Source organism: Prunus dulcis, chromosome 7 (genome assembly GCF_902201215.1).
Source record: "Prunus dulcis chromosome 7, ALMONDv2, whole genome shotgun sequence".
Taxonomy (NCBI): Eukaryota; Viridiplantae; Streptophyta; class Magnoliopsida; order Rosales; family Rosaceae; genus Prunus; species Prunus dulcis.
Window position 1 is genome coordinate 18,855,045 of NC_047656.1, and position 26,067 is coordinate 18,881,111.

Consider the following 26,067-nt stretch of genomic DNA (forward strand, 5'->3'; position numbering starts at 1 on the left):
TTTTTTTAAATGAAAAAAAAAAAAAAAAAAAGGGAGTAATATACTATATTTTTTTAAATTCAGAAAAATAGTATAGCCTGCGGCTATACTATTATATATATAAAAAGTCCAGCCCATGGCCTAAGCCACGTGTCAAAGAGGTAAAGTCATACTATTTTAAATGCAAAAAAAGAGTATAGCCGAAAGGCTATAATATTTTTTTTTAATTCAAATAAATAGTATAGCAAGGATTGTCTGCAATTCTAGAATTATGACCATTCAAATTGGTACTTACTTTTCAGTTAAAATCATATTTGAAAATTTATTTTACGAGTTTTCTGATTATGCTTTATTGTCTCTTCTTCTTTTCCTAAACAAATGAAAGTAATCAATGCTTATATAATTCCATAGTCCCAGTCAGGGTACATGTAGTGAATTTCTTAGTTTTGTCTAGTTAGGCCTCTTTGTAGTTGTCGTTGAGATACTTTATTTATGTATGTGGTTCTCACAGTGGTATTAACATGTTTATGTACTTATATACAGCCAAAAAATTCTGCTGCCAGAGCATTCTTGGAGTTGACATTGACGCCGGTAAGATTCTAATCATGATCTCATATATGTTTGTGAAATTACACAGAAGTTGAAATATAAAGCTTTCTTCTATCTGTTAAATATAGTTCGAATTGTTGATATAAGTCTGCCTGTAATAATTGAACTCTAGTGAAAGTGACTCGCTTTCCCCTATCTTATAGATTGAAGTTGTAGTGGGTTTCTATTAATATATTTTGGGAGAAAAATTGCGTCATGATGCTTGCCTTTTCATATGCAATTACAAGCTCTCATTTGCTAGTTCAATTTTACTTAGCCTTACTGTGTTGCTTGCTTGTAATATTTATTTCTCTCCTGAAATACAGTTTGAGTGTAACAAAATGGATTCATTTGAATTGGGGTGATGATGGATTGATTACATTATTTACAAAGGTTTGGAGGCTACTAAAGCCGGTAATTGTTATAACTGTTGCTTTACCATTCATTTCCATTCCGTTCTTCTTTTCTTGTCTGCTATCAACTAACCTTGGAATTTTAGTTCAAGATAATCTTCATTTATAGCATTCCCTTGTTACAAGATGGCCTTGGGCAAAAAGTTTGAGGAATTCTTCTTCTTGTGAGCAGGGTGGAATTTTTGTGTTGGAAAACCTCAACCTTGGAAGTCATATGAAAATAATTACAAAGTTTCTGAGGTAACCTTTTTCTTTGCAGCTCTGAGTTCACAGCTTTTTAATAACTACTAAATCAGTTAACAAGTCAGAAAGTTTTTCGATTAAGTACTTTATGACTTGAAATTTTCATTGCTTTACTAAAATTAGGCCTAAAGAAATATTTTGTCCCATTGTGCAGACAACCAGAACCAATTATAAAAATCTTAAATTCCATCCGGAATATTTTCAAGACTTACTTCTGGACAAGGTATGTTACAATCTTCTTATAGGTCAAATTCAGGATGAAGTGGCAATAATTTTTAGGGCATTTTCCCTAACTATTTGGTTCAGATCCTGGTATACCTGACATTTAACATACGATTACAGATTGGATTTAAAAAAGTGGAGAATGTCACTTCCAGCGTGTCGGGCAGCAAAACTGGATTCAACAGACCAATTTTAGTGTTCCGCAAATGACTTAGCCTAGTAATGTACGAGGAGCAGGGTTGAGTGTTGATCCGAAAAGGAGGCGTAACTCGGACAATGTTGGCTGCATAGGTGCACTTTTGGTGGGAACCTTGACAATGTAGCCACAGATGTGCGTCTCTTACATTGGAAAGAATCAATGGGAACCCTGACACCATGTGTCAATTTTGTCAAGTGTTGTAAGAATCATACAGGCGAAAGAATGGAATACGTCCCGTCCCAATCTTGTAGTTGCTTCTAATACTGTACATATATACGTTATGATGCAATGCAATAGTGGTTACCAAATTTGTGAAGGGTAAATTAATTTCCGTACTCTACATACAATTCTGCATTGATCTCCACCTTCCGACCGGCGACCAATATGATTAAGGAAAACAAGGTTTCTACTGCTTAATATTGAAGGTTTTTACGGCTAAATAGACAATGTCGTTTTCACCCCCCGTGATACTGAAACAGCTTCTCCACCAGCAAAGAGCTGGAGCATCCACACCCGACCCGAAATCATCCTACAGACCCATTCTATTCTATTGACAACCTCACAGTTGCGTTCAAGCGAGGCGAAACAAAACAAACTGGGACAACACTAATACATTTACCAGAAGACCCATCACAAACGACAGTACTACATTGCATTGCATATGTTGAATGTTCCTCAATTTAAAAGCTGTAGGAGATATCTATATATATATATATATATATATATATATATATCATGAGATACTTGAGCAACTGCACGGGCATGGCACCACCATCGGCATATATGTAATCCCCTTGATCAATGGATTCCTCTGGCAGATAAAAAGTAACAATAACACAGCATTGGTATAGATGGCATAGATCAAAGATCTTTACTAAAAACAAAATCTTGGGTAATCCTGGACAGTCAAAGAACATCTATAAGTTAGTAATGTCCCCAGGGCTTCGGCTCCTGGATGGCGACCGTACCTCAAAGTTCAGGGGTGAGAACACTGGCCTTGATCCCCTTGAGCGCATACTACTTGGAATGTAGTAACAGTAAGCTAGCAGAGCCACTCCTGAGTGATTTCCAAGGGAAATGAGTTCATGAGATTCCTTTGGCTAAAAAAGAACCAATAATGCAAATATATACATATTTTATAATGACATCAATTAAATAAGGACTTGTTTCTCAGATGTTAGATCAGATATGTTCAATTAAAATGCATAGTGGGTGAAATGAACAATTAAGATAGAAACCTTTATGAGAGAGAGAGAGAGAGAGAGAGAGAGAGAGAGAGATGCATACCTGATTATAGATGAGAGTGGAATAGGTATTGGAGTAATTTGGTAAAGTAGCCTTCATAACTGCCAATAGCACCTTAGTATATCATAAGTGCCTCTCAACTGTTTTCTGTGTTTTTCAACTTCTCAGATAAGTTTTTAAAAGGCAGCTGAAAACATGTGAAAGTGTCAGAAACAAATTTTCAGTTCCTTTATCTTAGTTTTCAACAGTTTATAATAAGTTCAAAACTAAAGATAGAAGCTTTTCCAAACATGACCTCTGACCACTTGTCCATTCTGACTTTTTGACACAACAGAAAAACAGTTTTCTCAAAGCCAATCAGGCCATGATGCTTCTTCATTCAAAATATATAATTTAACGTCACAACAGCCACTTTTAGGAATATTAAAATAGAGAAACACTGTCAACGACAATCAAACTGCAGAGAGACAACTTATTATCTAATAACAAGAGCGGGGAAAAAAATAGCATACACATAATTCATGTTACAAGAAAACTTAAATACAAGATTGCTGGGACACTTATGAGATCTATGTACAGCACAGAATCCAAGCTTTGGGTATTCCGTATTTCGTAACCAACACATTTTTAGTCACATTAAGGAAAAAAAACATAACAAGCTTGCACCAACGAAGGAACTAACTCAATGTCTCCAAAGACGCGTCACCAAGATCTTCATGAATAGATTGCAAATTTGACCATTAAATCACCATACATCTGCAGAGCTTCAAAGATGTGCTAGAATCTTCTGGAGCAAATCTGTTGTTAAAACACAGTGGACCACACCCAGTCAACAATGATGCTAATATGTCAGGTATTTGCTGCAATTAAGAAAGCAGCCACCCAAATAATGACTCAAGTATGGATCCAATGAATTACCATATTGGTCACTTGGCTGAAGACATGCGTTGCAGTGACTGAATCCAACTACTCGAAGGACCTACTTTACTGCCATGCCCATGACCACTGTTTGCAGCTTCAGTGGGCAAAATAGGTTTTGTGGAATTCCTTCTTGAGGTGCCGGAAAATGAAGTAGACGGCAGGTATGCTTCATTTGAAATCTATAAAAGGAATTTTTATCCAAGGGTAATGAAAATCTAAAAACTCACAGGAAGGAAGGAATATTAATTATTTACTTGTTCAACAGTAATATGACTTACATTCTTTTCAAGAGGATTATCATAATTCAAATTCCTGCCTGTTGATGGTTTAAATTGCATCCGAACACCAGGACCAGTGGCATTGTTTGATCTAATTCGATCTGTGACCTCAGCTGGATAAGAAGCACTAGCACCTCCTGCCACTTATAATTACAAAGAAAAATGTGATTTCTGTAAATCAATTGATATTTGTTAATACATCAACTCCCTATCTCTCATAAAGTGTAACTAGACTACATGACGACATACAAAGTTGAATGCTAATAATAAAATTGTGACAAAAATAGGGGCTGCTGTCAAACTCAAATCAGAGAAGTTAGTTATCTGAGATATGCAAAAATCCATCAGCAAGATCTAACCTTGATGATTATCTACACGCACTGGCATTGCATGACTGTTGCTTCGTCCAGGAACTGGCTGTAACATGTGGATTTTCAAATTAGAAGTGCAGCGGTAACCCAATCCTGAAATACTTTACAACTAAAAATATCTAAAAAGACCGAACAGCAATGAAACTTACGGATAACTGAGACTGAGTTCTATTGTTTTGTGACTGCTGGTACTTTATGATGGTCCAATCAAATATGTAATCAAATTCATATCCTGCCATTTGGAGAAAAAAAAAACATCCACAGAATATAAAATTCATATCAAAATATAGCTCTAAAATGTCCAGTTAAGCATAAGAAATACATACAATTCATATGGCATTCTTTTTCATATTGGACTCAGTTAAACGGGAGATCATACAACATATGAAATCATACTGATTTAAAGCTAAGAGGGGGCTATGCAATGTAAAAAACTTTAAAACAGATGAAAAAATATATTGAGTTTGAACAGCACTACCTTCACGAGTAAACAAATCACGGAATAGGCGCTTTAAGAATCCATAATCAGGCCGCTGATCAAATGTCTGTGAGTGGCAGTAATGGAAATATGACGCAAACTCCACCGGGTGAGATTTGCATAGAACCTATGGAAAACAGCAGTCAGACCAGTTGACACCATATAGAACTTTCAAAGTGCCCATAAGTAGTTGGCACACACCTCAATAGGGGTTGATAACTTCTTCTCGCAAATTTTGTCATACTTTTGCTTTTTTGTGGCAGCTTTTAAACCCTGCCACGGAAGGCTATAAACAGAAAAGTAATCATTAGGGGAACAGACAGAAGATGGCATGAATCATTTATTATAAAAAAAGGATTGGAAACAGATTATGTACCTTCCTCTGAGAAAATACAGAAGAACATATCCAAGAGACTCCAAATCATCACGTCGGCTTTGCTCTAAGAACAAGACACCAATAAGGTTAATGAGTATTTATTCCACCGAACTAATAAGGTTTAACATCATGCAGCTTACCAATTCCAAGATGAGTATTGCAGCTTGCATAACGTGCAGTTCCTGTTAAGTTTTTATTCTCCCTGTATGCAGTAAGGGGTAACAGGAAGAATATAAATCAATACAAAATTTGAATTTGAATATCTCAATTTTTCCTTAAGCTTTTCAGCAGAGAGGGGGAAAATGAGATTGCCATGAACTGGAAATACCTGTAAGGGATGTGACGATTGGTTGTGGAGTCTCGATATCTTTTTGCAAGACCAAAATCAATTATGTAAACCTGACAAGACAAATGCAAGAAGGAGACTGATGACGACGTAAAACCAAGAAATTAAAGTTGAAATACGTTCTTAAAAGGAAAAAGGCAAAGAAGATACAGCACCTGATTTGCTTTTCGACTAAGACCCATGAGGAAGTTATCAGGTTTTATGTCTCTATGCAGAAAACCTTTCGAGTGCACAAACTCTATCCTCGTAATCTTGAATAACAAGATCAAACGAAAGAAATAATTAGTCAATTGACACGATAGTACACATAAAAAGTGCAACATCCAATGACATGAAGAAGATAAACTATAAGAATGAAAATCATTTGCCCTTCAAAAAAAGAAAGTTGAAATGTTCTGAAAATGAAAAGGTAGAAAAACAAACTAACTATATGCGCATGCATGAGCTCCACTCCGTAAGCGCCATAATGGTTACCATTTGATCGGCCAACATTAAGACAGTCTTGAGTGAAAACTTTCTCCCACAATACACAAACAAATCCTCAAGACTTGGTCCCAGCAAATCGAGAACTAGCACATTGTCCTCGCCGTCTATGCCGGACCATTTTATGTTCGGAATTCCACCTAGTTAAATTAATACAACACGATTAACCCAATAATCACATAAAATTATACATAAATCAAATATAAACGAATGAAGCACATACTTCCTCCTTGAAGGATATTGTATAACTTGGCTTCGTAAAGCAGTTGGGGATGCTTTGTTTTACTGTTCTCCTGCACTCACCACAAATTAAAATCAGACTAATTAGTTAATTTCATTAGTAATTAAACTAAAAAATTTGCTTCTTTGGTAAGTAGGAGTTCACGAAGCTTGAAGAGAATCCGAAAGAAAACTTCATATTTCTAACAATGGATTTGCATATGCATAATTAAACAGTAATATATACTTAATAAAACTGAAAAATTCCAAAATAAGAAAGAAAAAACAGAGAGAGAGATAATTAGGAGCTCACAATCTTAACGGCGACGATCTCGAACGTCTCGGTGTGTGTAGCTGCAAAATGAATTTAACAATTACAGAGATCGGTCGCTGTTTCTATGATCAACGGTTCCGATTAAACCACAAACTCACCTAGGAAGATTTCACCGAACGATCCGCTGCCGATCTTGCGGCCGAGCTTGTACTTGCCGCCGACGATCCGCTCCATGCCCGAATTCCACGGATCGGGTCTCTCAAATCATAGAACCGGAGCTATAGGTTCCAATTTTCGATCCGAATCCGAAATCCGATAAATTCAGAAAGAAAGAAAAAATATTTTCGAAAGTGCTTTTTTCCAAGTTGGAACTAAAAAACTGAAGCCACACACAGGCGGAGGCTGGGCAACAAGAGACAGATAGGACGGTCGTGGGGGATAAAGAGAGAAACTGGAGGGGTACTTTTGTAACTTTAAAATGGTGGAGACCATTGACTTGTTGACCGAGGAGGGATTTGTGTCGTAATGGATAAAGAGATACGGGGATTGTCGTTTTGTATGAGGATATTATTGTCAATTCGTTGTTTTACCGCCAAATGAATTACGGTAGAAAGGGCGGGTAGATCGGTTAGGTCAGGAACGTGATTCGCGCGCAGGTTTTGTTCCTGTACGGTGATTATAGACTGTTTTATTTTGTTTTCCAAACATTTGCTTATCTTTATTTTCCATGATTGAGGTGTACGGTGTACAATGGCTTGCAGAAGGGATTCACCGGACAGCTGGAATGGTCTCTTGCAGGTGATTGATACTTTCGCGCCGTCGCCGTCTTGTTTTATTGACATCTAAATTTGGTCACGTCGAAATCGGCGGCACAAGCAGCAATAATAGGTGTAGTGGTTTACAGTGCTACCCTTGATAAGAGGCTATATTACGCTTAGGGGCTTTGAAGTGGACTGACTGCCACGAAAAAGAGAAAAGAAAAGCCTTCGGCAGACAGATATTCATATATGTCGACCACAAAAAAAGACTGATAATATATATATTTTTTAATGGAAAGAAAATGATGACTGGTTGGGTGGAGATTTTTCCATCCAAATAGGCTCTTTAAAAGTTTTTGTATAAATTATGCAGTTGTAATGGCTAACCACGTAGTTTTTGTATTTGTATGGTTTTTCTTTATTTTTTTTTATGGGAACCAAATTCCTACACTAAATTAAATTAGTTCTTTTAGTACAAGTGATTAAAGTAGAGGATTTTACAAATTTATTCATTGGGTGTCCGGGACTGTGGCTGCATGTGTCCTCAATTGCAAAAGGAATAATTGACAATTTATCCATAGTTTCAAATAGACAACGGACTGTGGGGTCAATTCGTGAATAAGGCTAGCTAGTTAATGTCGTTTTTGTCCTGCTACATTACCAATTTACAGACGATTTAGCATGGGTATTTCTTTTTTTCATGAGAGAAACACAACTTCAGTTTCTAAGTTCTCACGTGTGGTTCCAAAAACAAAATATTGCACAAGGTGCTTGAATAGTTTGCGTCGATTGCCATGGACTCTCTCCACCACCAAAGATTTTGGTTTCATGAGATTTTGGTTATCAGACCAGGGTTATAGACAGAGAGGTCTAATTAGAGAAGGGTAGAATTCAATATTTCAGCAAACAACAATGAGATTCTTAATTTGCCATGACAAGTAGTACAAGTAAAACTGAGATTCTTTCTTTCTCAGCACCGGAAAGCAAGAAGTGATCATCAGTACTAGTCTGCATTATGAAGCAGAAACTCTGAAAATAGGAACACTAATTGACGAAACCAAAAGCAATTTCCTGAACCATCTTTCCTAATCAAACGGACCTTATTGCTAATCCAACCTAAACTAATCTCATTGATTTAGTACACCCTTTCATGCAGCGATCCCATATCTACCTACGATTTCTCTTTATTCTTTCGTGATTACCTGCAAACTTCCCTTGAAGTGATGAAAAAGCAAAGGCGTCCAGATTCGGCATTCCGGAACGCCAAGAATGTGAGGGAATGTTGGCCCCTTCCCACGACATGACGTTCTAGGAAAAATCTCAATTGTTCACCATTAAGGTAATACAAACCATATCCGCATCGTTTGAATAGCATAGGGTACTCGTCACCATCAATATCATACACTGTGACCTCCTGGTTCTGGATGCCTCGTTTACGAAATTCATCAGCCTCCAACAATGGCAAGATGTGGCTTTCCACGTCTTTTTTGCACATGTACAGCGTAGTTCGTGTCACATCACTATATGCCAATGCTTCTCAAAACGCTTGCTGCACCTTGTGATCTTGTTTTGGAGGCTTGGGGGGACGTCAGGAGGGGCATGGCCTCCTAGTTCTACTTGTTGCGGTTGTTGAGGCAGAGGCATGTCCTGTGCTGCCATGACTGCATGTTCTTGGGCTGCAGGTTCGTGAAACTGAGGTGAGACTTGGAGGCTCCAACTTTGTTCAAGTTCTTGTTGTTGTTCAGGCATGCCCTGTGCTGCAATGACTTCTTGGGCATGTTGGGTTCCACGTTCTTGTAATCGAGCAAATTCTCGGGGATAAGAAAGGACATACTTGTTAATTCCAGAGGAGGAGCCTTGTGCTAGTTGTGCTGGTGCAGCAACTTCAGTTTCTTGAAACTGACCAAACTCTTGGAGGCCTTGGACTGATTGCGGATAATAAGAAGGGTTAATTCCAGAGGAAGAGCCTTGTTCTAGTTGTTTTGGTGCAGCAACTCCAGTTTCTTGAAACTGACCAAACTCTTGGAGGCCTTGGACTGATTGTTGATAACAAGGGTTAATTCCAGAGGAAGAGCCTTGTTCTAGTAGTTGTTCTGGTGCAGCAACTTGCTGTGGTTCAATTTCTTGAAACAGTGCTGCAAAATCTTCATTTTCTTGCTGTGGTTCAATTTCTTGAAACAGTGCTGCAAAATCTTCATTCTCTTGCTGTGGTTCCATTTCTTGAAAAAGTGCTGCAAAATCTTCATTTTCTGGTGCAGCACCTTGCTGTGGTTGTTCTTGTGGAGCAATGGCTTCAACTTCAGTTTCTTGAAAAAGTGATCTGAGATATTCTCGCATTTGTTGATTTGAAAGAATTTCTTCTTGCCTTAGCAATTCTGTTTCCTCATCTTCTGCATGCTCTACATTGGGAACAGCTGCTGGAACTTCATTGTCTTCATTATGATGATCAGCCATGCCTGATAGACTGATAGTGTTGTTTTCTTTCACAATGGTGCTTCTGATCGCAAGAGAAAGGAAAGTGTTTCTTTGGGAGATTAATTTGGTTCAAGAGAAATGGGAAATGGATTTTCTAGACAGTTAAAGGGATTTTTCTTGATCGAACCTTTTTTGCTTGATAATGGAGCCCAAATTACATATTAGTCTCTGGACTGAATCTGTTATAACTAACTAAACAACCTGTATAATATACTTTGACTGAAGGAGACTGTTACTGACTTTTAATTTTAACCATCTTGCTGGGATAAAATATATTAATTACAGTAAACATAAGCCAGTTTGAGTTTCAGGCTCTCGGAACATACGTACGAACAATAATGAAACCAAAAGCAATACATCTTTCTCATAATACCCCTAGCAAAATGAACACCTGCAACCTTCATGAATTCCTGCTTCCGAACCAGTCCAAGATCATGACATAAAGTTTTCCAGCCTCCAATGAGGACATGAATCTTGGTGACCTAAGTCTTCAAACCATTGGGTACTCGTTGCCAGCCATGTCATAAGTTGTTACATGGATGCGTTCGTTAGGGTTTTCACCATTTCTCAACAATGGCTTGATGTGATTTTTGACGTCTCTCAACAATGTTCGTGAATCGTTGATAATATTAACAGGTCTACCTATTTTCACATGAGTTAGCCAAATAAATTAAATTATACTCTATTAAATAAATTAAATTAGTTAGCCAAATAATTTAATTATTTTTTCAACCCAAAAATGAAATTACTATTTGGGGAGATTGTTACCAAGGTTTTATGGAGGAGTTCGAACATGGCAAGTCAATGTTTTTTATCCACTTACCCGTTGGCGTATTTTATTTTGTTTTCTTAAGAATCCCAATTTCACGTCGTCGTTTCGCTTCGCTCCGTTCAGTTTTACATACTACCACCATCGAAGTCACAGAGCGGAGACAAAAAGAGATCAGATCAAAGCCAATGATCGGAGACGTTGAGAAGATGATCGCGGTGGGCCTCGTTTGGGGCGCCACCAACGCCCTAATGCGCCGCGGCGCTCTCCTCTGGGACCAAGCCCTCAAATCCTCCTCCTCGGCCCAGGCCCAGGCCCAGCCCGGCCGAATTCACCACAAGCTTCTCACTTCCCTCAAGAGCTGGCTCAAGCTCCTCTCAATCTGGCAGTACACAGTCCCCTTCTTCGTTAACCTCTCGGCCTCCGCTACTTTCTTCGCTATACTCAGCCACACCCCAATCTCCTTGGCCGTGCCCGTCACCAATGCGACGACGTTTGCCGCCACTGCCGTCTTTGGGTGGCTCTTGGGGGAACAGACCCACCTCGGCCTCGCTTTGTTCGGTACGGCTTTGATTGTTTTGGGCATTTGGCTTTGTATCACGTAATTGGGATTTCATCTTTTCTGATTGATTAGGTAACACTTCAATTTATGTTTTCTGTTTGTAGAAATTTTACGCGTAGCTAGCTTGTTTTGTTTTGATTATTGATGTTTGAGTGTTTGGCTGCTCAGAAAAGAGAGGAAAATCAAGAGGAAATTTTGTCATTTTGTTAAAGAATGATACTTCGTTTTCTCTGAAAATTTATTGATTAAAGTAACTGAAATATAAGCAAAAGAATGAGACAAATGTGAATGAATGGTTAACAAGAAGGGAAAAAAAAACACACACACACACTTTGTTTGAATTACAGTAGAATAAAACATAATAAAAAAGCTCAAACACAGAAAACCAAAAGAAAGTAGTTTCAGTTGTGAACTGAAAGAAGAAAACTGGTTAAGGCTGCAGAATCATTCATCTGGTAGAAACGGGATTCGGGTCTCTTTATATAGCTTGATTGCGTAGCCTCAAATCAGAATTGTTGTATAAAACATTCAGCAGGTATCTGTCCATTGAACCTTTTAGTATCTTTGCAGTAGTCATAGATCATGAAGCTATCTCTGACCCACTGCAGCTGGCCCCGCTTAGCACTGCTCAGCTGGCTGTATATAGGGGAGGTCCACCAGTTTGCCCGGGAGGTGGTGCCACATTGACTAATGCTGATGTCTCCGTTCCACTTGCAGGCTCTTGCCCTGAAGTTTCGAAATCTAGCCATGAAGGGTGCACTGGTCCAATCTATCTTGACTAGCCCGCCTCTAGTTGCCCAGTTATCAGCATTCCATAAGCTTGAGTAAACCCTCATCCCTTGCTTGTTGGGGTAAGCAATCCCCTGGTTTTCATAGTTTTGGAAAACACGAATTGGTAGACTATCAATATACCACCTGAAATCATAGAAGAGAATTTGAGGTGTAGGAATTGTTTGGTTCCATGACTCATGGAACTAGTAGAAATATACTGTGAAATCAGGTAGAATGATTGTGGTAGTGAATCTATCATGTTTTTCAGGATCTTAAGAGAGATAGGGGAAAAATGAGCCTTTATTGGGGAAAAGCTTTTCAATTCAGAAGAGCAGTATATATGCATGTGTGTCTCCAGTCAAACAGAAACGGATGATTTTTCACCCTTTTGAGACTGCAAATGAAGGTGCCTCTACCGTAAGTTTAACTTACACAATTTCAGTGGGGTTCCAATGTATGGTGTAGTTGTGGAAATCAGCAGTAGGGTCAAACCAGAGATAAAATTGCTGCTCTTTGCTTCCATTTCCTTGTGTATAGACGTTTGTGTGGACAATGTAAGGTTGTCCAGAAATGTTCCCTAAGAATTCAAAATCTATCTCATCATGTTTGGTTCCTGTTGAGGATAGCTGCTCAAATTTGAGTATGGACAATTTGCACATGTTAATTTATTATGCAGGTCCTTGTTTAGTCATCAATGGAAGGAGAAAGAATTTGAACTCTATTTGAAAAGTATGTGAAAGTGAGTTTTTCAACCCCTCCCCTGCCTGGGATCTTTTCATCCACATTTCTATATTATCACCTTGAAAATAGCTGATTTGAATTAAGAATAATGAATCTGAGACACAAATTTTTAGGGTTTTTATGAAGTTTGTATCTTGCCCAAGTTAGTAAGTAACTTACATAGTATGCTGTTACTGTCCCTGCGGAATTCCCAGATACCAACTTAATGAGCATCTCAATGCTTCCGAATAAGAAGCCTCTCTTTGATTGAACAGCAGAACCTGCAAAGCAAAGGCAGAGTATTGTAGTCTGGTTAGAGGAGAAAAACCGACCTCTGTATGACCTTTTATTCATTTTGTAGATATTTCATCCATGTATATATTCTAATGAATAGATGAGCTAAACAAATTTAGTGCAAAACATGTTGAATGCCATATCATGGATGGACTAACAGTTTATGAAACAAACTAATCTGCCTATCCGAAGCTTTATGGATACGTGCAGTATATCAGTCAACCTTTATCCTGCAACATCTTGATGATGCAGATAATCTCTGTTTCCTAGCTTATTTATTTGCTTTGATTTGAAAAGCTATGCCTCTGGTTAAGCACCTGGATGGTTCTAACCTGAAAATGGATCCAGCACGAGGTTAAGATCCTCGCCACCATTGCCTTGAATTGTAGCATGCTGGGTACCCCAGGTGATATACATACTCTTGGAAAATTTTGCATCAACCAAATTTTGATGAGACACAATGATGCATAGAGCAATCAGAAAAGCTTGCAAAACTGCCATTTTAAACTTCAGTCACAACTAAACTTTGCTCTCTTGTTTTATAACAATTGAAACGGGAATGTCTTCTTGTTGGTTTATATATAAGTTGCCGCACTACAATAAATGATCATAGCCCCTGACCTTACAATTTTTTTAATTTTTAGAAGAAAACATTTAATTTTAAGTATGCTCCAGTTAAATTGTAAATAATTTTATTTGATTAATAATAAGTTAAATGCTATTTGGTACACGGGGTCGTGGTGTGGTGCCCCAATGTCATCTGCTGTATTTTTGTAAGAGCAGGAGAGAAAGGGTGTCAAGTTGTAAGTGGGGCTTAGCTGGGACGCGTTGTGATTAGGAGAGAGAGAAAGTCGTGCTTGGGACTAACTGTTTGTAGTAGGGTTGGCCAGCTGTGAGTTTGCTTAGACGTGCGGGCTTCAGGTAAATACTCTTAACTACTTGATTTATAAGCGTATTTAAAAGACTTATTGACATGATTTTACTTTAAAAAATCAAAGAATGTTGCATAAATCAATATGATACGTAAAGAACAATGAATGTATATAACTGAAAGGTTTGCTTGGTGTACATACGTACATAAAACCCAAGAAGCAAGATGGTATGATCAAAGATGATTAATTAATTCATTGATTGCTTGATTGTTGATGATGGACTTGGGGCTAGCTACAGCCCTAATTTAATTAAGAATCTGCACCCAGTGACCCACGCTAGGCACACCCCGATGGACCACAAAAACCAGGTAGTACCCTGGCGGAGCCAACACGTTTGTCGCCGGGGCCACCACCTGAAGCTTGTAAACCCCGGGGCCAGCTTCTGTGAGCTCATTTTTACCCAAAACAAGCAACCTCTGGTTCATCGAGTATCCGTGCGTCGTGAACGGTGGCGAGTACATGGTGACCTTGATGTCCTCCTTGCCAACGGGGTTGTCTTGGAGCTGGAACTGGAGCGTGAACGGCTGCCCGTACTTCAACTTGGCGTCGGAGTTCTGAGCCATGACGGCGGGCCTGTGGGCTGCCAATGCCGGGTCCAGGTAAGGCGGCGAGAAGTGCTCCACTCTGAGTTCGGTTGGGTACTTGGCCTTGTAGTCGTAGCCTGGGTTGGTGTTGCTGCCTGCTACCAGGATTTTGCCATTGGGGAGCAAGGCCGCCGTTGAGTGGTACATTCTGGCTATTTGGGTCGGGGCTAGGTTCCTGAACCGGGTGCCCGCGTTGTTGTTGGGACTGTAAACCACGGGAGTGAAATTGGGTTGCTCTGCCAGGAACCATGCTGATGCGCCTGTGGAAAAAAAAGGTGGTCAAATTGCTACATTTATTTTAACCAATATGGTATTTATAGCATTCTCAAATAAAATGATTTTTTGTATCAAATCCTAATATTATATTAGATTTTGATTATGATTCTTATCATACATAATTGAACACCTTGTAAATAAATGTGCGAAAAAGCTAGGACGTACCTTGTTGGGCGCCGTTAATAATCAAGAGGTCTCCGGTGGGGAGGTTGAGCATATCTCCCATGACACGGAGAGAGGGCATGACTTCGGTGGCCCACTGTGGATTGGGGTCTGTGATCCTAAGCCTGCCGCAGTCTTGCAAGGCCGGAAGGAAGTTTCCTTTGCCTGCAAGACCATAAGCCTCGGGCTTTGCGCCACCGCAGACAATGACCTCAGCCGGGATGAGCGGAGCGTTGTTGGGGACGCTGAGGTCTATCGGCAGCAGCGCCGACATCCCTGATGCCGGGTAGTTTCGTGAACCACCCTTCAACACTGGAAACTCCTTGATGACTGTGTTGGTCTTGGTGCTGAGCAGGACGGAGCGGCTGTTGGCGAGGATGAAGAGGTTGCCGTCGGTGGACAGGTGGACGAAAGGGTAGAGGTTGTTTTCGTCTAAGTCGGTGGTCTCGTCGAGGAGTGGGAAGAAAATGGCTTGTTTGTTGACTTGTCCTTCCGGCGGCACGTACTCAAAGCTATATGACTTGCGACCACCCGCCAGGAAGAATCTTCCATCAGGTAGGGTCACCTGAGTTGCATACCTATGATCACAAATTAAACAACACATATTTTTAACAAAAGTTTGGAAACCCTAAACCAATTCTTGGTGCTTAAGAAATCAAACTCAGAATTGTCCAATATGTACCATCTTGGTTCTGCCAACGCGTTTGGGAGATCCCTATAGTCACAATTTGCGCATAAATCGAAGTATCTAACACTTCTTGTTCCATCCATCCAGCCACCAGTGCTGATAAAGTTGCCATCAGCTGTAAGCCCTCCTGATGAGCACCATGGGTCTGTAGTGATCTGTTGAAGATCACCAAGGTCAGCTTTTGCTCATTATTGAAAACAGATTCATAATAAAGATAGAAAATTATCAAACCATTTGCCACACACGAATGTGCGTGGTGTTAAAATGCCGTCTTGTTATATTGTCATATTGTGAATACGGAGCATTGATTGATATGGCATTATAAGATTGGTATCGAACCTTGAGTGGCCTAACGGCATTGGTTTCAACATCATATTCAACCCCATGAGACCAACAATCTGTTTGCTGGACGCCCTTATCATCCTTGAAGGGAAGGCATTCTCCTCTGGGCAATTTGATGTTGGAAATATGAAAGGCTGAGGCATCGTACATCATGATCTTGTTGTTTGGGAGCAAATTCAAGTGCATGGCTGACACACCTGCGTCCAATTTAACAACCTCCCATGCCCCCGCGTATTGGGTTGGGAAGTCAGGCTGTGCAGGTGCATCCACCACTGCTTTGACTGGATTAGGCTTATTGCCGGCACCTTCGTCGGGATTCGGTTGCCCGGGATTAGGCTTATTGCCGGCACCTTCGTCGGGATTCGGTTGCCCGGGATTAGGTTTATTGCCGGCACCTTCGTCGGGCTTTGGTTGCCCGGGATTAGGCTTATCGCCGGCATCTTTGTCGGCCTTTGGAATCATGTCGCGAGCTTTCCCAGGCTTAGCAAGATTTCTTAAGCCGGCTTCAGCCGCGGCGTCAGGATCACCCCCAACGGCAGCAGCTTCAGGATCACCCCAAAAGGCGCCAAGGCGATGGCCCCGGAGCCAGTTGTGATGGCCCAAGAGCCCGTCTGGTACGCGGAAAGGGTTGCCAAAAGGAACAGGAAATTGGGGGAAATGGACTAATTGTGCATTAATGCCATTGATGATGAAGAGAAGAGGAAGAAGGCAGAGAAGCTTGGTGTGCAAGGTAGCCATTGAAGAATCTGAATTTCTTCAATGACTCGTTGCCTGCTGGTGTGCTTCTCTAATATATTTTGCTTCCCTGCTTTTCCTCCCCATCTCTCTTTTATAATTTGGAAGTATCGCCACCAATCGGTTTTGGGGTTCTGCAAAAATAGCATTGTGAATCATGCATGGTTGTGAAACCCTTGTTTGCAGGAACCCCTAAAGTAGCTAGCAACCAAACAAAGTATATACTGTCTCATATGAACGGGTTGTCACTCTTTTCTCACTTTGAATGTTTACTTAATTTTGAAATTTTAAAAACAAAACAACAAATAAACTTCTCACCAGTTCATTTTAGTGGTGTAAATGCCTCTGAAGGAGCCATTTCTAGCAAATGTCAATGGCATCCATACAATAAAAATTAGATATTTTGGTAATTGCCCCTTAAAAAATTCCAAAATATATCTAATTGATTTCCACCTCATATTGCATTTTAATATTTCGTGTTGATACCTTAATTTAAAGACATGACGTTAAACGGTGCAATAAACAAAAGAAATTATAAAGGTACAAGAAGAAGAATTACAAAATTAAGATTATGTACGTAATTTTGCTCTTTTTGGACCCTGTGATTGTATTTCGAATGCGAATCCTTTAATTAAAATTATGCTCTTGTTCCTGGTTGTCATCACATTTGGGATAGGTTGTGGATTGACTTTTTTTGGTTATCCATTGCACACATCTTATGATTTTTTTTTAAATAAAATATATTTTTCAACAAAAACAGGTACAAGAAGAAAAAGAAGAAAAAAAACTCTATCAATGTGTGTATGTATATAAGTGCTATTAGAGAGGGGGAATACCTAGAAAATGAGTGAATGATATTAATCACTTAAGCTACAAGTCTTTCGATTTAATATGAATACTTTAACATCCATATTTAGACATACATTTCCTCCAACATAGTTAAGGCCACGTGAAACGACTTTGTCGCCATCTTTTGGCCACGTATACAAGGATTTGGCTTTATTTGTCAACCTTCGACATAGTTTGGAGCTGCAAAGAGGGAAAGATGTCGAATTACGTTAGGTTCGGGTTTAGTTTGTGCGACACTATGAGTTTAGCCGGTATGGCGTTATGACTCTCTTTGGGTTGCCCGGAAGATGTGGAGCAGTGGTCTTGCTTCTTATTTTGTTTTAGTCTAATAATTTTTAGGAACTCTTTATGAGTTTGTTGTGGTTTGTTTTCTATTTATTTTTAGTTTTCGGCTTTTGATATATATTTGTCATTTTATGTCGTTGCAATGTGAATTTGCAAGTCTGAGCACATGTGCTTATGGTTGATGAATCATGAATTTTAATCATTTTTGGGTTATGCATATTTCTCTCATATCAATTCAACATGTTTTTGTGTTTAGTCACTGAGGAATATTTACTGCACCATATATAGTTGCTTTATATTTTTGTTTGTTCATCAATAATAACTATCGCTTTCGCTTGTTCTAAATAATAAAACATAAGAAGTTTCTTATTTCTAGAAGCTGCACAGTAATTACTTGAGGTGGTAATTTTGTAATTGAGAACAAAAAGCTGTCGAGGTCCAGTGAAATAACAAACAGCTCTAGATCTTGTCCTTATATTGAACCAGCCCTTTGCCCAGTATACGTGGACTGAGAGGATGGCTTTAATCATAATTTGTTGGTGGGTGATTATTTTGTAACTGTATAATTAAGAGTAAGACAGCTAATGCCAATTGGTTAAAGTAGCTTTTGGAACAGCTTCATTCAAAGGACGCACGTTTGACCAAAAGGTCAACAATTACACGAGTTTTTTTGCTCTTCACTTTCTGTTTTTGTTTTCTTTTGTTATTGACAAAACTCTGGGAGAGATTCTGCTCAAAGACTTTTTAGAAGCTATTAGCTATTTATAGTAATATTTCAGTACATTCTTAATTAATGAAGAAGCTTCTTTAACCCATTAACAAAATATATATACAGTCCATTTTTATCGAGACATTGTAATTCTTAACGAATTTATATGTGTGTAAATCTCTATGTAGGAGATGAATTAATGATTTTGTATGTGTGTAAAAACAATATCCCCCTTCATATCTATAAAATATTGTTTATTCCAAAAGCAATAAATTGATTATCAGTCAAATGGCTGTTACTGAGTTGAAATTACTAAGCCCTTTTTCGATTAGGACTCCATACTACTGTTCGCCAAGATAAAGAATGATTCCAGAGTACTCGATTTTGTGTCAACTAATCAGATCTTTTCATTGATTGACATTTAAAAAGTTGCTTCTTCCAGTATTTTTCACATTACGTACTAGTGGAATCATTGACAGCTAATTTAAACCTGTAGAAGTGATTGATGGATCTTAATATAGTGGTAACTGTCTATACTTGGTTGGAATGCAAGAACGATATATTTATATAAAATTTGATTCCTAATTGTAGTTAACCTATTGTAGTGGCATAACTTTGTTTTGGGGGTGTCGACCCATTATTATTTTTACCGACAAATTAAACTTTGGGAGATTATCCATTAACATTGGGATATTTTTCCAGTTTTCTTGGGGACCCTAGCTAATATAGATGCATGACTGTAAAATTGATAAAGGTCTTAAAAGTTGTTCATGGGAAGAAACCATCATCATTGACACTGATACTATTAACTAGTCTGCTTGATTTGTTAATTATACCATATCAACAATAAACCTAGAAAGAATCGGGAACCTAATTAAGATCATGGAAGATCTGAAGCATTTAGTAGAGCTAGATCTTAATTACATAGCCCAATATATATATATATATATATATATATATATATGCATGAATTTGAAACCAAATTAAGATTACACTGTAATCAATTTATTTGTTAGGATTAGAAGAAATAAAGAAGGTATGTAGGCTGCTTCTATAAATATTGTTGTCCTTCTTGGATAAGCACAATTTTCTTGATGTCAATTGATAACACATACCAAAATGAAGGATTTCAAATTAACCACAAAGAATCTGGTTAAAAGAAAAATCACAAGAAATATAACAATATAATCTTCTAACTAAAATGTACATACGATTTAGGTCGAGTATAAAATAAAAGATTCTCCACTTATATTTTATGTAATGATATTGCGCTCATGACCGAAAAAGAGTATTACTGTATATGAAAATAAATTATTCTATTCGAGATGTCAGAGTTGTCGTTCTTACTTTTACCTAACATCACTTTAATATCCACTTAGTAGAAGTTAATCAGTTTCCTTAGCACATTTTATTTCTTAATTAGATTCGGTCCTTTGTTTTTATCTTCTTTGCGAAAGTATACTATTTGAACGGGAGGACTTAGAGAATAGAATAAGACATGAAAGTTCTGCTATATATCTTTATGTATGGAAGAAATTGTATAAGATCTACCTGGTATTTGAGGGCAATTAACGATTTGAGAAGAAAATTTCATCATTCTATTATGCAGAAAAAGTCAATAAACTTGCATTACATGAGCTCTTTTCCACGTGAAAATGAAAATGAATTTGTTGCAATTGCCTTGCCCAACTTGAAGCGCCATTTTGATCAGCTCGAAATTGCCAAGTAAAAGCATATTGTGCTAGTTGCGAACTCATATGCATGCACTCTACTTGTGTTGCAAGAAATCAACAACACTTAAAGTGAGAGTCTGAGCTCCAAATCTAGCTCTTGAGTGTCACTTGATTCAGAGTTCTGACTGCTTGAACCCATCGAGCTACTTCTATGTTTTTTGCTCTTGTTGTGCTGAGAGTCCTAGACATAATAATAATAAGATCAAATCCAAAAATGGGATCAACATTATATATATAGCAATGTGGAATTGATAGACTAATAGATTTGTTTTATCAATCAGACTGTCAAATTAGAATTATATCATTTTTAATCAAAGAAGACACGAGTGCGCATTATTGCAAAAAGACTATATATGATGCAAGACTCGTTAAAACCTTGCTTTGGATGTTGTGCTACTTTTTTTTCTCGACTGAATTATATATATTTGACTAGTATAACGAGTGCTTACCTCTACTGGAGGCGGATTGAGAAGGTGTCTCGTCATGCTTGGTTGCACAAAATGTTGGGTGTCCAAGATGGCATTACTGTGGACGTCCCATCTGGTTTTTGAGAAATTTCACGAACGAAATTATTATTAGAAACAAGTTGATTCAGGAAAAGAATTCCAGAAGGTAGGTACTTATATATGCAAGTATAAGTATATACGCACCTTGCTGTTGAACTATGTGGGGAATTATCTCCACCATATATGACATTTGCTCTTTCATATTCACCAAGCCCCATCTGAAATAACCAGAGATTAGAGGGGTTATTACTTAGAAACTCTACAAGATTCATTAAAACCCAGATCACAAAATTCCATTTCTTTTTGCTTAAGCATAATTTTCAGAAAGAAGAGAAAAGGTGAGAGTGTCTCTTGTTAGCCAGGGATGACACGATGAGGATTTGGATATCATCTAGCTAGGGTTGGAGCCAATTGACAAATTAAATTAAGAAATTAAATTCCTACATAAGAGAAGTCGATAACGATTAATTTGTCAATAGATTTCCATATGCAAATTAAGAAGTCTCCATTTCCAACTACACTGGAAAAGAAAAAAGAAGAGAAATATTGCTCCAATTGGGAAGAAATTATGTCAAATTGGAATCATTTGATGTTGTTGGTGATGATGATGGATGAAGTTGGATATGACTTCATGAACATTTATATATATCCACTTATATATATATATGTGCATGGTGACTCATCAAGAAATTAGAGACCAAATTGAAAATCATGAAAACATGAGTAAAACCACAAACGTACCATGATGTTGGGGTGGAAACCATAAGAGAGTGAAGAAGATGTAGAGGATGAAGAAGAAGAGAAAGAGGATGAGGGTATTGATGAATAAGCTGTTTGCACTCTTGTCTCATCCTGCATGTGTATGTATATATATCATAAGTAATCACATCAAAACCCTTGGATTTATAATTCTCTACAAACGAATTAACCCAATTATTAACTCAGAGAGAGAGAGAGAGAGAGAGAGTAGATACTTACGTTGGTGAAATTAGTGGAGTAGGGAGAGTGGAGGGAGGGGTGATAAGTGCAACCCAATTGGCCATGTAATCTGATCTTCTCCAATTGAGCCACTCCAAGCCCTCTCTGAGGTTGCTTTGGCTTGTCTGAATTACTCTTCTTTCCTTTCCTTGAAGATGAAGAAGAAGAAGACCCTCCTCCTCCATTTCCTCCTCCTCTTTGATCATTTCCCATGTTTGGCTCCCCAAAATAACTGCTCCCCATCTGATCAAATCTTCTCCTTGTCTGATGCTCAAACTACTTCACAGAGAGACACAAAGAAGAAGAAGAAGAAGAAAAGATTTTGAGAGAGAGAGAGAGAGAGAGAGAGGGTTTTGCAAATCCCAAACTTTGTGGCAGCAGGCTCTGAGAAATCAGAGATCTCTCCAGTGCCCTTTTTAAGCTGTTTTGCTAAGGCAGTAATTATTGCATCGCTGGATCAGATTGTGTATAGATTCTAATGTTTTATATACTTAGATTTTATGCTCCTTCTCTTTTGCCTTAATTTCAGAACTTCTATAATTTCCTTCTTTTTTTTTCTTTTTTTTTTTTTAATGTTTTGATTTTGATAATTGCCATAATAATTACTTATCAAATATTTCTTTTCCTTTGGATGTGGACTTTATAGACTGCCACTTGAAAGCGATTGTATATATGATTTCAACTCTTAAAATATTCTCTATTAATAATCAAAATTAATTTAAACTACCCCACCACGCGCTGTAGACCAGTTGCATATGTCACTAATTCATACTGCCTGCAAACTAATTTATTATAAACATTTTGCTTCCTTATACACGAGATGGTGGTGCCTCACATCTTTTTTTACAGTAGAATCTTTTACAATACATAGAAATAATCTGGGGTATATTTAATTGGTAATATCATATACATGATTTCAACGCTCGATCATTTGAGAGTACATTAAAAATCTGAACCAATCCAATTATAACACCTCGTTAGTATCATATGAATATATATCATTTCTCCTTATTATGCAGGTTTAAACCTAAGGTGGGCTCCACATTGCATGTGGTTTCCAGTTCCATGATCAAATTGTCTATAAGCTTAGCAGTACCCTAAAAGCCCCAGCTGTAACATTCTTTAAGCAACTTATTAACAAAGGAACACCAAATATTATAAAATATATACTTTATATGACATTATGAAGCTTAGACCAAATTACTTTTAAATTATATAGATTCTATAAATCTTTTTGCAGCTTCATAGGGATTGCCCAAGTACTAATGAGGATTAAATGAAAATAAATCTTTAAGCATCTCAAGCAGCTTGCTAGCTGTGTAGATCCATCTTTATTTATTTAATCAAATTTCACCTTAATATTTTCCATATATAAAACAGATTACTGTAAAATTAAAATATATATTGCTCAGACTGTTAAAATAATAATAATTAAGAATGGTAAATTTAAAATCAAGTTAAAAATTGACCAAAATATCGTGAGAAATTCGATTAGATACGTCGTTGTGAATTGGCTAAGGACCAAATCTAATTGAGCTGTTCCACGCATGATCTGTGGGTCATATTTTATGAGTTGTTGTGTGGTGGAAAGTGAGAATGCTCCATTTTCTTAAACACACATGTGAACTCGTGTAATTACCAAACAAACCTCGTATATTTCTCAAAGCATGTCATTAGTCATCTGTTTAGGGCGAGTTTGACTAGTTTAGGTCATAATACGAGTTTGCAAATTAGCTCCAATCGCCTGGAAATGACATTTATTGATCACATCGTTCACAAATAATGTCGACTTATATACAAGTAGGTATCGCCTTTATCGACAAGATATCTCACCCGAATTAAGCTCTGCCAATGCCAAAGGGTAATTTGCAGCGAACCCTATTTCACCAAGCAAGTAGTTGCTTGATTTTGTAATCAACTTGATGAGTAATTTAGATTAAACTTGGGAAGGAGGCAACGGTGTATCACTTTTATATAATTGGACGTTTAGATTAATTAAATATGCAAACATAAACAGCATGATGTTTTACTTGTAAAATAATACAAGCTTTTTTATAAAAAAAAATATTGGGCATCTAAAATAGCAAGTAATCTTTCTGTTGAGTTTAAGAGAACTCTATGAGTTTTTTGTGTTTTATTATTTTAAAATTTTAGTTCAGTTTGCTGGGTGTTCTTAGTTTCTCTAGGAGAGACATGCCAATTGGCAGCTAGTTTTGTCATTGATGTCATTGAACTAGATTCGGAGAAATTATGATGGTTGAAAAGGGTTACAGAAAAATTATTTTCGAAAGTGATTCTCTTCAGATCGTTTTAGCTTTTCGACTGGCTCAGGTCACTGGGGAAGTTTTATTCATGTCTATCATATTGTTATTGAATTTACACCATTTACCGTCTATATTCTTTGTACTCATTATTTATATTAATCTAATAAAATTCTATTGCCTTTTCATAAAATAGAAGATTACAAGCCAAAGTCATGCTCAATTTCTATGGTCAAATTATGGAACCCGAATTCATATTTAATGGAAAGTGTCTATATTTGTTTTGAACAAAGAATCGTATATATAATCCAATAAACCAACAAGATATTGACAAAGAACACATTGTGCCGTTCAAATCCAACAATTCATTGCTCCTTTTCTTATATTCTTTTTTGTGGTGTTCATGCAACGATTTGCAAACCATATCCATTTATAAAATATATTCGATAACCGATGCTTCAAGCTACCTGTGAAAATTTTATTAATTCTTTTTTGGTCTGAAAAAAATGCATTAATTCTTAAAAACGTTAATATAATATACAAAGATATATTTAAATTTAGTAGCATTACTAAGTAGACTATATGATTCAACTGAGGCTGAGAAAATTATAAAATCCAGGTCTTGAATCATATGATTAAAAACAATTATTTTTACAAACACTATGTAATTAAATTGGTTTTGTATTCCTATATTAATGTGGAGATGGTGTGATTTCTGGGGGTGGCCTCTATTAATATCATGCCATGTGTATCGTAGTCATGAGGCACTGGCGTACGTACCACAATGTTTCTTACTTCATGATAATGATAACATAAATTATTTACTACACATACATAGCCCTAGGCCATTGACAACGACATTAAATTATATATAGTTTTAGTCACACACAATAGGAACAAGAAATTATATAGTTTACTAGATTAAAAAGCAAAGTGGTCATGTCATCGCTAATGATACTAGGGTATGTTTTGAAGTGCTTCTATATAAAATGTCTCATTGGAAATTCAAGTAATTTCTTTATATACGTAACGGTGTGTTTATACTTATAAAATGACTAAAAACACTTCAAAATTTGTTTTCAACACTCTCCAAAAGAAAGTAACACATCTTAAATTGGATAAAATTTTGGTGCTTTAAATCTAATTAGGAGAAAACGGGGAATATATATATATACATATTATCTTATGTTAATTGGGTTTGATTTGATGATAAGCGATGGAGTTTAGTATAGTAATAGAATAATAATAATGATAATGAGAAAGAAAGACAAATGGAAGTGGAGGGAGAGAGATGCAGGGAATATATGATATCTATTGTAGATTTGCAAGCACATGCAAAATTAGAGAGAGGATTACTCCACACGATTTGCAATGCAAAGCAAAGCAACAAAAAAAAAAAAAAAAAGAGAGACATGAAATGAAAACCAATATCCTTGGAAAACGCTGCGTTTAGGAATTGAATTTTGAAAAGCCAAATCCACCATCCACCACTTCCATATCCCATCCAAATCACCTTCAAATCCCATATATTTTTATAAGATTCCCACATTTTAATTTAAATATTCCTATACAGCACACGGGGACTTGCACCAAACCAAACTTCTTCTTCTTCTTCTCTTCTTCTTCTGTGTATTTATTTATTTGGTTAATAAGGTTATTGAGAGAGAGAGAGAGAGAGAGAGAGAGTTGGGTTGGTGTGCGTACGTGTGTATGTGTGGGATACAAATTGAAACACTCTCTGTCTCTCCAGAAACTTTTGTTGGATCAGTTAAAAATTGAGAAAGAATCCTCTGAGATTTCTTTTTAAAAAGTTTCAATAATGTATCACACTACTAGCTTTGCCATGCTACTATGTATTCTGATGCCCCATATTAATCTCTACATATTTATCCGTTGACCACATAAAAATGACCTTTAAAGCAACAACTTTAGTATCATTATTGTCATTTAAACATTTATCTATCCCTCTGTGTGCAAACTCATAGAGATTGGTAGGTCCATGAAGGTCCTGAAAAAGGAGATATTTTATTTACTTCGTTGTAT

General features: G+C 37.3%; 5 protein-coding genes across 10 annotated transcripts; 1 reads left to right on the top strand and 4 right to left on the bottom strand.

The window, feature by feature from the left end:
* Positions 1-2,032: 2,032 nt before the first annotated feature.
* LOC117633947 (casein kinase 1-like protein 3) lies at positions 2,033-7,060 on the bottom strand. 3 transcript variants are annotated; one of them, XR_004586722.1, is made up of 17 exons: positions 6,675-6,710; positions 6,366-6,435; positions 6,134-6,282; positions 5,815-5,910; positions 5,642-5,712; positions 5,454-5,515; positions 5,314-5,377; positions 5,139-5,223; positions 4,938-5,064; positions 4,609-4,691; positions 4,448-4,505; positions 4,089-4,231; positions 3,808-3,989; positions 3,572-3,687; positions 2,932-3,076; positions 2,613-2,701; positions 2,033-2,455 (listed from the first exon to the last, which is right to left on the bottom strand). XR_004586722.1 is itself a non-coding variant. In XM_034367821.1 (15 exons), the coding sequence occupies exons 1-14, from the start codon at positions 6,867-6,869 to the stop codon at positions 3,816-3,818; spliced, it is 1,293 nt and encodes a 430-aa protein (XP_034223712.1). In that variant the 5' UTR covers positions 6,870-7,060; the 3' UTR covers positions 3,232-3,687; positions 3,808-3,815. The 3 variants fall into 3 exon arrangements, 1 of the variants encoding a protein (XP_034223712.1); XR_004586721.1 differs by having other exon boundaries at positions 2,033-2,701; XM_034367821.1 differs by lacking the exons at positions 2,033-2,455; positions 2,613-2,701; positions 2,932-3,076 and adding an exon at positions 6,794-7,060 and having other exon boundaries at positions 3,232-3,687; positions 4,089-4,225; positions 6,675-6,715.
* Positions 7,061-10,716: 3,656 nt separating this feature from the next.
* LOC117635301 (transmembrane protein 234 homolog) lies at positions 10,717-13,258 on the top strand. 4 transcript variants are annotated; one of them, XM_034369641.1, is made up of 2 exons: positions 10,717-11,198; positions 12,647-13,258. In XM_034369641.1, the coding sequence occupies exons 1-2, from the start codon at positions 10,826-10,828 to the stop codon at positions 12,694-12,696; spliced, it is 423 nt and encodes a 140-aa protein (XP_034225532.1). In that variant the 5' UTR covers positions 10,717-10,825; the 3' UTR covers positions 12,697-13,258. The 4 variants fall into 4 exon arrangements, with proteins under 4 accessions (XP_034225532.1, XP_034225535.1, XP_034225533.1 ...); XM_034369644.1 differs by lacking the exon at positions 12,647-13,258 and adding an exon at positions 11,808-11,915; XM_034369642.1 differs by lacking the exon at positions 12,647-13,258 and adding an exon at positions 11,770-11,877 and having other exon boundaries at positions 10,717-11,271.
* LOC117635302 (probable xyloglucan endotransglucosylase/hydrolase protein 26) lies at positions 11,706-13,485 on the bottom strand. Its single transcript, XM_034369645.1, has 4 exons — positions 13,317-13,485; positions 12,871-12,971; positions 12,403-12,596; positions 11,706-12,114 (listed from the first exon to the last, which is right to left on the bottom strand). Exons 1-4 carry the CDS (start codon positions 13,483-13,485, stop codon positions 11,706-11,708), a joined length of 873 nt encoding a protein of 290 aa, XP_034225536.1.
* Positions 13,486-14,004: 519 nt separating this feature from the next.
* On the bottom strand, positions 14,005-16,782 carry LOC117635827 (aldehyde oxidase GLOX1-like). The gene is made up of 4 exons (XM_034370196.1): positions 15,966-16,782; positions 15,621-15,781; positions 14,942-15,516; positions 14,005-14,760 (listed from the first exon to the last, which is right to left on the bottom strand). The coding sequence occupies exons 1-4, from the start codon at positions 16,704-16,706 to the stop codon at positions 14,162-14,164; spliced, it is 2,076 nt and encodes a 691-aa protein (XP_034226087.1). The 5' UTR covers positions 16,707-16,782; the 3' UTR covers positions 14,005-14,161.
* A 3,561-nt stretch (positions 16,783-20,343) lies between these two features.
* LOC117635829 (protein SPEAR1-like) lies at positions 20,344-22,006 on the bottom strand. Its single transcript, XM_034370197.1, has 5 exons — positions 21,764-22,006; positions 21,527-21,637; positions 20,930-21,003; positions 20,729-20,819; positions 20,344-20,460 (listed from the first exon to the last, which is right to left on the bottom strand). Exons 1-5 carry the CDS (start codon positions 22,004-22,006, stop codon positions 20,344-20,346), a joined length of 636 nt encoding a protein of 211 aa, XP_034226088.1.
* Between the last annotated feature and the right edge of the window lie 4,061 nt (positions 22,007-26,067).